Consider the following 11,192-nt stretch of genomic DNA (forward strand, 5'->3'; position numbering starts at 1 on the left):
CAGATCTGCGGCTTGTGGAAATGAGTCCATTCCATGTGTCTCAGTGATCACATCCTCTGAGTCTGCTGGTCTCCACAGGGCACCACGAGCAACTGTCCTCAGCCTCCCAGATCTCTGCCGTACAGCTTCTGAAGAGCTGCCAGAAAAGCCTCAGGGTGGAGTGGTGTGGGTTTGTCAGGCACCACCTGCACCCTCGGGTGTTTCCTAGAGCACAGAGCCCATCTCCTGGGCTCAGATGAGCTCAGACATGAGTGAGGATGTGGGGAGCCCAGGAGAGGTGCAGATGGGGTTGTTAACTCTTGGCTACCAGTTATTCCAGGTCCAGCTGGTCCTCTGTGGGCCAAGGCGTGTCTCTGTAGGTGTGTTGTCACCATGCTCCTCACCAGTGCCCTTCCCTATCCAGGTCATTGCTGTGGTCATGGACCTCTTCTCTGATGGCGACATCTTCCAGGACATTGTGGATGCTGCCTCTAAACGCCAGGTCCCTGTGTACATCATCCTGGATGAGGCAGGCGTGAAGTGTTTCCTGGAGATGTGTCAGGGCCTGGAGCTCACTGACTACCGTATTCGGGTGAGTTGTACCACTGTGGGGGATGTGGGGAGCAGAAATTGAGATAGAAACTGCCTCTGCCCCTTTCTCTGCCTCTTCTCCAGTTCAGGGGCTCAGATGAACATGAAGATCTCAACCCCTTCTGTCTAAAACCTTATCTTGTGAACTGATAACCCTAAATTACATGCCAAGCTTACCTTTTATCACAAGGCTGCTGAGGCTAAGGAGGCAGCTCTGGCCCAGATCTGGGGTGCTCATCCTGTAGCCCAAGGTCAAAGCTAGGGCTGTGGTTCTCTTCTGGGGAGCTTTGGGAACAGGCAGGAACCACCCTGAGCTTATCTACACCCGGAGCAAGATTTGCTGACTTGCTCCTGCTCTCTAAGTGGGTTTCTACTATGAGGCCATAGGGACCATAGATAGCTTAGTGCAGGCAGGAGCCAGCAGGCAGGGTTTGGTGGACAAGAGAGCTCCTCCTCTGCCCAAGCAAAGACATGGCTCCGAGGCTTACAGGCCCCAGCCTGAGTGACAGTGTCTTTTCTTCTCAACAGAATATCCGTGTCCGCTCTGTGACAGGTGTCGGCTTCTACATGCCCATGGGGAAGATCAAGGGGACCCTGTCGTCAAAGTTCTTAATGGTAGATGGTGAAAAAGTAGCTACAGGATCTTACAGGTGAGCTGGGCCAGGTCAGAGAAGGGCCTGGGAGGCCTTTATTCATTGTAATAAATGTTCATATTCAGGAAGATGCTAGACTGGAGGCTCCGTGGCCATGGGTTTAAGAGGTATTGTCTGATCCAATGGCAAAGAAGAGCCTCCTCGCTGGTCCCTTCCCTCACACTTTGTGGCTACCAGATTATTCCAGAAAGAAGATCAACTCTTACTGGACATTAAGCACAACCTACTTTTCATGGTCCACAGCAAATGGTTGCATTTCGAGGCTAGTTGTTAGGAGGGACAAGCTGGAAGCAGAATAAATCAGACTTGGGAAAGAAATGTGAGGGCGTGTCATGGAAGGAATGTCTCCCAAATTCTGATGCTGAAGTAAATTACCAGGAACATGAGAGACGGTATGGGTGCAAGTGTCTGCCCTTCACGTAAATTAAAATCTAGGTGCCCAAAAGAGACCTGGGCCCCTGAAACAATGAATAAATGACATAAGTCCTCCTACACAGTTAAAGTATGGGGTTTTGCAGACACTCAGTACCCTAAAAATTCAGAGGGGAACCAACAAGGAATGGACCAATATCAACAATCGTAGCAGCTGCAGTGACTACTTATGAAATGTATGCATTGTGCCAGCTACTGAGCTAAATATTTTATACACGTTATCTCACTCGAGCCTCCCAACAACTCTGTTTGTACACCCTGTGAGCCCGTTTTACAAGGCGCACAGGGTAGAAACCAGGCTTGAATTCAGGCCCGAGTTCCCACGTCCTTGCCTGGCACCCAGTGCCTGCTTTCTGCATTTGAGGCCAAGACCTAAAAAAAGGGAGGATTGGGCCACTGGAAGGACAGCACCCCAGCATGAAGGCCAGGGGGTGCCTTCTGCCGGGCAGCGAGGCCTCTGGCCTCAGTGGTAGATCAGGCTGGGGTGGTCGCAGCAGTGTGTCAAAATGGGCTTGCCCAGGGGCTGCTGGCAGGGCGAGGCCACTGGCCTGAGCACATGTGTCTTGCTTTTCTGTCCCCACATTCCCAGGTTCACCTGGAGTTCCTCCTATGTGGACAGGAACCTTCTCCTCCTCCTGACAGGGCAGAACGTGGAACCCTTTGATGTGGAGTTCCGGGAACTGTATGCCATCTCTGAGGAGGTGAACTTATACCAGCAGCTGGGCCTGGCAGGAGGCGCAGGCAGGTTTGGCCTTAACTATTCCTCCACTGTGGCTCGAAAGCTTATCAACCCCAAGTATGCCCTGGTGTCCGGCAGCCACAAGCCGCCAGGGGAGATGATGCGCTGGGCTGCCCGGCGGCAGCGGGAGGCTGGCAGCAACCCAGAGGCGCAGGAGGAGAGCAGCAGAGGCGAGTCAGCCAAGCGCCTGGAGAACTTCCTGAATGACCTGGTCACGCTGGAGCAGGTGCTGCCCCCCGTGGAGCCCATACCCTCAAGAGATCTGAGTCGGAAGGATGTCAAGATGGTCTCTCACCTGCACATGGACCTAAAACCCCGAGAGGCTCTTGCCCAAAATAGCAAGGGAGAAACTGCCAACGGGGAGGTTGCCCCGGCCAAGGAGGGCAAGCGCTTTAATAGGTGGTTCAGCCGCCGGGCCAAGAGGCCTGCAGCGCCCAACGGTATGGCCAGCTCCCTGTCCACCGAGAACTTTGCTGAAGTGGAGTTTAGAATGGGGAAGAGGCCCAACGACAGCTCCAGTGCTGACACCTCAGGTGAGCCCGCCCGCATGGGCCCAGAGCTCCACTGGCCTCTGGCCCTTCTCGGAGAGCATTGCCTTGTGCCTGCAGAAAGGCAGCTTGCTGGCGTGGAGAGAGTGGGTCGGGGTCAGACAGTCCTCGTTTCCCATTCTGCTCTGGCTTTCATATGGCTCGTGGCCATGGCCTGGGCCTGGCCCTGCAGGTCTGAGCTTCCATTTCTCTTCTCTGAAAGAGAAGGATGATGCTTGCCTTGCCCAGCTGTCCTGAGGCTATAAGGTGCTCAGAACAGTGCGGGCATGGGGTAGTCTAAGAGCTGCCATTACTGCTACTGGAGCCTTAGAAAGCTGCTCCTTTGCAAATGAAGCCACAGAGGCACAGCGCAGCTGAGTGAGGGCTAAGGCCCGACCCTGCCTCTGAGTCTAGGGCTCAGTCTAGCAAAGCTTGTTCCTTGTCATCAGGATCTAACCTGTTCAAACATACCCCACCCTCCCCTGTGCCCCACCAACGCCCTTACCCACTTTCCTCGTTTCTGTTGTAAAGTAGTTAGACTTGGTTCCTCCCTGTGTTTACTTGATAAGTTGTGTTTGCCATGCTGCTCGCCTCTGGGAGAGATTGTTCCTGATGGTGATATCTTTCTGGCTGTCTCTGGGATCCCCTAGAGGTCCTAGCCTATATCTCTTTCTCTGGAGCAGTTTCCAGTGTGGCCTTTCCAGAGGCGGTGGTGACAGCCAGGACTACTGCTGGCGACTTTTCTCATGTCAGCATCTCAGAGAAAAAAAGGTTTCCATTTTGGGATTCTCCCTCTGTGACCGTGAGGCCTTGCAGCAGTGTGACTGGGCTGCCTGGTCAGCCAGCTAGTGATGGCAGGGCCTGAGGTCTTGTCCTGGGCAGTCTGAGCACTTCCAGGTCTCCTGCATCGCCCACAGCCCCAGTTTTGACCTGATAGTGAGTGGCTTGAGTGAAAGGATCTTAACCATCTTCCCCTCCACTCATTCTGCTCATTCCACAGCCCTGCTACAGAGCCTGACATACTCTGTGCTTCTTAAAGTGAGGACAGGCCTAAGAGTCTCGGTGAACTTGGGCCCAGCAGAAGAGAAGCTCCAGTGCTGTGCCACTATTTGGCCAGGAAGCATTTCTTGAGCGCCTCCATGCGCTGGGCCTTTACTAGGTGCTTTCTCTCTCACTTGGCCCTCACAATAACCTCAGTGGTGGCAGGTGGAAGCTTGGACAGGTGAATTTGGTGGTCCCCAGGCACAGTAAGTAGTACTGGGGCCAGGACTCACACCCAAGCCAGGGCCCATGTCCTGTCAGAGGGGATGACTGGCCCAGTTTCATTTCCACCCTGGCTCCCTGGTTCCCCCAACACCAGATGCTGCTGCTGCTTAGCACCTCATGTTTGGAGGCAGGGTTGCCATGGTGAACACCTGGCAGGGAAGGGAGGGGGAGGGCTGAGCCCAACCACAAAAGGGGCCATTTCCAAAGTCCTGATGGAGGTGAAGTGGAAGCTTTCTCTTCCTTACACCCCTCACCCTGAGTTGCTGTTTCCATAGAAACGAAAAGCCCATTATCTTGTCCCTTCTTGCTGCCTTTCCTGAGTCTCTCAGCATCGGGTTTCCAGCTTGGATGACTTGGACATTCTCTGCTCACTTGTGCCACTCACGCGGTGCCCAGCTGCCAGCCAAGCAGACCTGGACTGTGCCCTGGGGAAGCTTCTCTCCTGACGGCCTGATGCCCAGAGGGAGAGTGACACCCAAAGAGGCAGTGAGAGGACAGCGAACTCAAGAGTCACATAAAGGGGTGCCCAGCAAGGTCACCCTATTCCTCTCCATTCTTTAGTAGGAACACAGAGTGGCCTTGTCCAGCATAGCCTCTGCCCACCTGGATGGGCACCCAGTACATGAGGGCCTGAAATTCAAGTCCCTAATGAGACCTTTTCTCTTCGTGCTGCTTTCTTCCCTCAAAGGCAGGGTAAGAAGCACTGACTCCTCTCCTCCAGCTGTGCTGTCTTAGTGTCTCCTCTCAGTCACCAGGAAACTGGGTCTCTAGAACTCTGTGTGCCAGAGGGTAAGGCTCCTCACAGCAGGGCGACCCACCAAGGTTGGCACTAGTAATTCTGGTGTGCTTGTAACTGTCAGCTGGAAGGAAATCCCTTTGCTGCTCCCTTAGAGCCCCCACCCAGGGAAAGGCTCCCTGTCCTGCAGTGAACATTCAGACCATCATCACAATAGCCATTGAAGGACCTCAGCTCCTGATACCTTGCTCCTCAACCTCTGGACACACCCTTTCACCTCCCAGGGCCATTTCCTGGTCAAGAAGTGGGGGGGGGGGGGGGTTGGTTGAGCCAGGGAGGGATTCCAAGTTACCTGCGAGCTCTGATTCTGACCTATCCTTTCTGTCTCTGCTGCCCTCTGACAAGGGAGAGTCTGGGCTGATGACAGAGTGGGTGAAAGAGAAAGACATAGAAAAGCTAAGTGCTGACAGACTGTAAAATTGCTTGATAAGAAGTATATACTTGTCAAACCCAAGTGTGGTCCTTGGGAGAACCTTTAGGTCTGGGATTCAGCAGGGGGCTACCTGGTGGTTTGAAGGCTCACAGCTCCCTCTACTGGCAGAAACTGAGCAAACACATTTTCCGTCTGATTTTTCGTTGCTCCTGCGCACCTTTGCAGAGTCCATCCAGGAGCTCCAGACATGACCTCTTAACTGGAGATCCCAGCCTCAGGGAACAGTGATCATGAGAGAGCCCTGTTAAAATGCAGTGAGGGGGCTGTACCACTGGACTGGGCTCAGGGATCTGCATTTTAAACAAGTGCCCTGTTTCCCACGTAGGGTTCCCCCCAGCTGCAGACTTCTGTGACACTGGGACAAAGCCCTGCCCTCAGGGCTGCCAGGCAAGGGAAAGAGGTTCTGGGAGATGTCCTGAAGCCCCTCCCAGCTCCCCCAGGAAAATCACTGAGAAATGGCCAACATTCTTGCACATGGTTAGGAGAGGGAAGAAAGGCACAGACTCACTGAGTGCCTGGCATGTGCTGGGTGGATGGATGCTAAGTGCTTTCTCACAGAACTCACAGCCTCCTGCCTGATGGCATCATTTCACAGACAAGAGGCGAGCTCCTGTGCCCACCATCACACAGTGAGAAAAGGTCAGCATGCTCTCCTGCCTTCCAGGGCCTTGCATGAAGCATTAAGTCTGTCTCCAGAAGGTTAGGGTTGGTACCATTTCCCCACATCTTTAAAGACTAGGTAGATGATTGGCTCTCCCCCTGGTAGCCCACCAGCAGAGGAAGAGGGGAGTGATCCTTCATGCTCTAGAGTACTTCTGGGTCGTTATCTTTCAAGGTCCACTGGGCCCACGTTTTTCTTCCCTGAGTTCTTTGAGGCGACTTCAGTGGCAGTTGCCTTTCCAGATCTCCCCTGGGTTCCCCTGATTTATGCGTGGACGGGATACCCTGGCTGGCAGTGTGGCCTGGCTTCTAGTGATGTGGCTGCTAGGGTCCTGGATTTGGGGACTTCAGACCCATCTCTGTCATCCCTGGGGACTGGAGGTCTCAGATCGCTCTCCTAGCCAGGATGGAAGGTTAGGGACGTACTTCTGAGGTTCAGAACTCCAGTTCCTGGGGAGGTCTACTCAAGAGCTGTCTTGTCAAGACAGAATTTCAAAATTCAGCGTTATTCCTGAGGAGCTTGGGTCCTGACCACAGCTGGTATTTGGAAACTGCGGTCTCGTGTTACAAGCCTGAGCGTTGTTACCCCTGGGGGCCAGGTCACACAGCACAGACAAAGGACCCAAGTGAGCCTCCTTTGAGGAACTGATCCTGCTCGGCTCTAGAGAAGAGGTAGCCATCCTTATTCTCAGTAGCAGATGTCACACTTCTGCCATTCTCATTTCTCTTGGGCCTAGCCAGGGCTGCACCACTATCTAGGCAAGTAAGGTGAGTGAGGGCACGTATGTCACCATCTGTTGATGCCATTCTGTTTTCATTTTACCCTCACATGTGGATGTTTTCAGAGTGAGGAAGAGAGAACGAGAGAAATATCAATCAGTTGCCTCCCATACACCCTCGACTGGGGATTGAACCCACAGCCTAGGAATGTACCCTGGCCGGAAACCCACAGCCTTTGGTGCACGGGAAGAGGTTCCAACCAACTGAGCCGCCTGGCCAGGGCTGCTGGTCATTCATCTAATTCATAGCAAATGTATACCTGTGCAGAGTCTGCTCTGTGCCAGGCACAGTTCTAAGTTCCTGCACAGCAGTGAACAAAATGAGCAAAGTCCCTGACCTTCTGGAGTGAACACCATACTGCAGAGAGAGAGCAGGGAGGGCAATGACGATTTTATAAAGGGTCATCAGGGAAGGCCTCTGACCAAGGGATTTGAGCAGAGACTTGAGTAGAGGGAGGGAGAGAGCCAGGTGGACATCCGGGGGAAGAATCTTCCAGAAAAGGGGTATGTGGAGCCCTGAAACCTAGAGGAAGGTAGAGCCCCTCTTCCTAGTCCTGCCGTCCATATCTGTGTCCCCGCCGACCTCTCTCCCTACCCTAGGCTGTGTCCCCTTCAGCCCTTCCTTCATGCTATCTCCTCCCACTTCCCACCAGTTTTAGTCTCACTCCAGTGTGACCTCCCTTTGAAGTCTGACTTTCTCTCATAAGCCTCCTCCAGGCACCCATGCTACAGATACTCTGTAAAAAAAAAATTTGGCTGTTCGTGGATTCTCCCCTATTAATCTGAGCAGGTCTGATTCGTCTCGGAGTCTTGTCCCCATCCCTGTGCACTGAAGGAACTGTGGAACATAAAGAATTTTCCCTCAGACGGTTTCTCTGTCAGAGGCATGGAAATGAATTCTGAGTATAAAGGGTCTCCCCAGGCTTCCATCCAGCCTGATCAAATGAGCGGGAGAGGGGCATCCCTGCCCTCTCCAGGAGCTGAGGCCGCACAGGCTCCTCTGACGCCCTTGCCTGTCCCACTCCCAGTCTGGAGCTGGTGTCACTTACCTGCCTCCAAAACGCTGCTGCCTGAGGGGAGGAACTTGGCATCTGCTCAAGAGGCCAAGCAAATAAAACGAGCCACTAAGGAGAGGTGGGGATGGACATGTCCATGCAGCAGTGAGGGGACTGCAGACTGTAATCACTGCAGAGCTGCACCAGAGGTGGCCACAGCCCCACCATGGAAGATGACTGAGCTTCTTAACCCTTGGGACCCTCGGGGAGGGAGAGGGCACAGTCATTGGGCCCCCTCCCACCTCCTCTAAGCTCTAAATGCTCTCAGCCCAGTCTCCAAGTAGCTAAGCTGGACTTGTAGTAAATCCCAAGGAGTGGTTAATGGAGCAGGCCTGGTGGTGGGGGGGGGGAATGTCCCCTTTTGGCTTGTCTGGTTCTGTTGCTCCTGCCCAGAAGAGGCAGCCACCACCTTAATTAAATTCACAGCTGAAGTGATGTGGGAAGGTGGTGTGGGAATCAGGGAGAGGACCTGACCCTTGCAGTGTAGAAAGGAACTGGCAGGAAATAGCTCAGCAGCTTCCACCTGGGAGAAAGGCAGCCAGCACTCCAGGAGGCTGTGGATCCAACAGCCAACACCCAGCAGGCAGGCCAGGAGGTGTCAGCGGCTGCCTCTTAGCACCCCCCATCCCCATCTCCATGCCCCCCACCCAGAGCAGGAATCCAGCCAAAGAAGCCACCGACCTCTGACTTCTGCAGGGATTATAAAGGAAGCAGTCGGGGAAGAGGAGAGCTGTGCTTCTCTAGCCTGGAGGAACATAGTTTTCTCTCCCCCTCCTTTCAATGAAATGTATTCCCTCCATCCTGTACATTAAAACCACCTCCTTAAGCATGTGGTCCCTGCTACAGTGCCTGCTCTCAGCCTACTGACCTTACTGAGGCACGGGCTATTCCTCTTCCAACCTAGGTGGCCTGCATGGCAGAGGGAGCTATGACTGGATTTGGAAAATCAGGTTCTGGAGCTGACTGGCTCTGGGAGCTGGTGACCCCACTGCCCTCAGCTGTAAGGGCTGATGATACCTTCTCAGAGCGTGGCTGCCTGTGAGGAATACCTGAGAGAATGACCGGTTATACCCTGTGGGCTGTGAGGCTGCCTTTGGTATTAGCTGCAGGTGAACTGCCTCTTGACAAGACTTTAAATCATTGAGTGTAGTTGTTGGATTGGGGTCTACACCCTTCTCCCCAACCCACTGAGGTCTGGAGAAGGCAGATCCCTTGATGTCCCAACCAGTGGCGGTCTTGCTGAGGCTGCCACGACAAGGAGGATCTCTTCTGTTGCTTTCCTGGGGGCCCTACTGATTTGCTTCCTGATCAACAGCTGGGGGGAGACAGTGACCCCAGCCCTCAATCTGAGGTGTGGGCAGAGTACAGGAGAGGGGCTGGAGGCAAATCCACTGAGCACTTCACTTACATCCTTCCCTGCCTGTGTCCCTTGTCTCTGCAGGTAAAACAAGTCCCAGTCCTGCCAAGACCAGCAATTGTGTGATTTCCTGAGCCGTGGGCCAGCCGTGGGCAGGACCTGTGGATGCCCCGCTGTCCTGTTCTGTGGAGAACACAGGTCAAACCCTGTACCAGTTTGCACATCAGATCCTTACTGTCCTGCCCGGCAGCCTCCATGTGGCCTCAGGGACCCTGAATCCCAGATGTGAGGATCTGCCACATCCTGAGGCAGTCACACGCCTCCACAAAACTGCTGGTGGCTGGGCAGGGGTCGCTCTTCCTTGTTTACATGAAGTGGAAGCTTGACTAGTGTCCTCTCTCCTTTATGCCCGACCCCCTCTACTGGGCCAGCCGGGCCCTGCAGGGCCCCAGATGGGGTGAGCCCGTATCCTTCTATCATAATGTGGTAGGGTCTCCAGGGCAGCCCCAGCCCCCTGCCTTCTCCTTTCCTGGGCTTCCTGGTGCTTCTGGTCCCCCCAACAGGTTTGGTGAAATAAAAGGGAAGACAGGGCTCTGAGCAGGGACCCGGTCTCACTCTAGCCTCTGAAATGAAGGTGGAAGATGCTAGGTCAGCTGGGACACTGGCTACTGTGGCCTTCCAGGTGGTCCCTGCAGGCTCCTGCACTAGACTGAGGTGAGACCTCCACTGGGGCCAGTGGCAGAAGTTGACACTGCCATTTGAGAGCCCTTGTGCTGAGGTCTCCTTCCCTCACTCTTTCCCCATCTTGGAGCTCTCTGCCCCAAGGGGTCCAGGCCTCCTTGGCTATTGCCTGCTGCAAGCCATTACAGGTTCTTCTAGTGCCTTTACCTGGGGCCACTTCCTCCCCTTAATGTGCCTTGATTTGCAGCCCAAGGCAGAGAGAGAGCTTGGCCAAGAGTTAGATTCTGGTGGTGTGGGAGGCTGGGCCCACAGGACAGGAGCGTTGGCCTTTTCCCCACCCCTGAGAAGGCCCTTAATCCCCTTCACCAGCCAGGACTTAGTTTCCTTCTCTAGTTACATTTCAGCCAAAGACAGCCTTAGCTCCCTGCCAAAAGGGAGACTGTGTTTAGGACCCTCAGCCTCTCCAAGGGCCTAACTGCCACGATGCCAGGCCAGCAGGTCTGCCTAAAATCACACACTGCCCTCACCCCACTCATGTGACTGGGGGTCTGAGGAGAGTTTGCAAATGCACACCAGAGAAATTGCCAAACTGCAGGCTCTGCTAGCAGCACCCCCCGGGGCAGGGTGCTGGGGTCAGAGCCCACACTGTGAACCCATGAACCAGGCCTCTCAGCCGCTCAGCCTCTCCCTTCTGAACCAAACTCTTGTCCTGTGTCTTTCCTTCTGTAAAACCCTGGGGCACCAGCAGCACCTGGGGAGGGGCCCAGATGTCTGTGAGGAGGCTGGCAAGGGGAGCCTGGTTGCACTGAGGGTGAACAGATGTCCTTTGAGGAGCAGGAAGTGGGACAGCACAGTGCAGTCACTGGAGACAAACCGCTGGGGAGCTGGGGGTGGGGAGTGGGGAGTGGGGGGGCTGAACCTGGTTCCTCTGTTCATCCTGAGGTTAGGTCCTGACCCACCTCCCTGAGCTTTTGTGAGGATTAAACACTTTCTGGGAAGTGCTTCCTATGTGCCAGCGCCTGGCAATGTGGCATGTGCTTGTTCTGGAAGGGAGGGAGGGAGAGATGGAAAACTGGGGATGTGGCAGTACTACACCTCAGCTCACAGAGGTCACCTCAACGGTGTGGGACACGAGGTGGGTAAATTGCAGTGTGGCAGAGAGGCTGCTGTTGATGAGAGTGGACAACTCTGGGGACAAGGGAGGAGGCTGGGAGGGACCAGCTCCTAAGCAATTCTGCAAGGGC

General features: G+C 54.4%; 1 protein-coding gene across 1 annotated transcript in view; it reads left to right on the top strand.

Moving 5' to 3' along the window:
- FAM83F (family with sequence similarity 83 member F) overlaps positions 1 to 10,960 on the top strand; it is a 32,423-nt gene extending 21,463 nt beyond the window's left edge. The window contains exons 2-5 of the mRNA XM_081124436.1: positions 404 to 571; positions 1,099 to 1,220; positions 2,245 to 2,927; positions 9,352 to 10,960. Of these exons, the coding sequence (XP_080980562.1) occupies positions 404 to 571; positions 1,099 to 1,220; positions 2,245 to 2,927; positions 9,352 to 9,401 (1,023 nt within the window). The 3' untranslated portion in view covers positions 9,402 to 10,960. The remainder of the gene's footprint in view (positions 1 to 403; positions 572 to 1,098; positions 1,221 to 2,244; positions 2,928 to 9,351) is intronic.
- The last annotated feature ends 232 nt before the right edge of the window (positions 10,961 to 11,192 follow it).

This window comes from Miniopterus schreibersii (genome assembly GCF_964146895.1).
Source record: "Miniopterus schreibersii genome assembly, chromosome: 2".
Taxonomy (NCBI): Eukaryota; Metazoa; Chordata; class Mammalia; order Chiroptera; family Miniopteridae; genus Miniopterus; species Miniopterus schreibersii.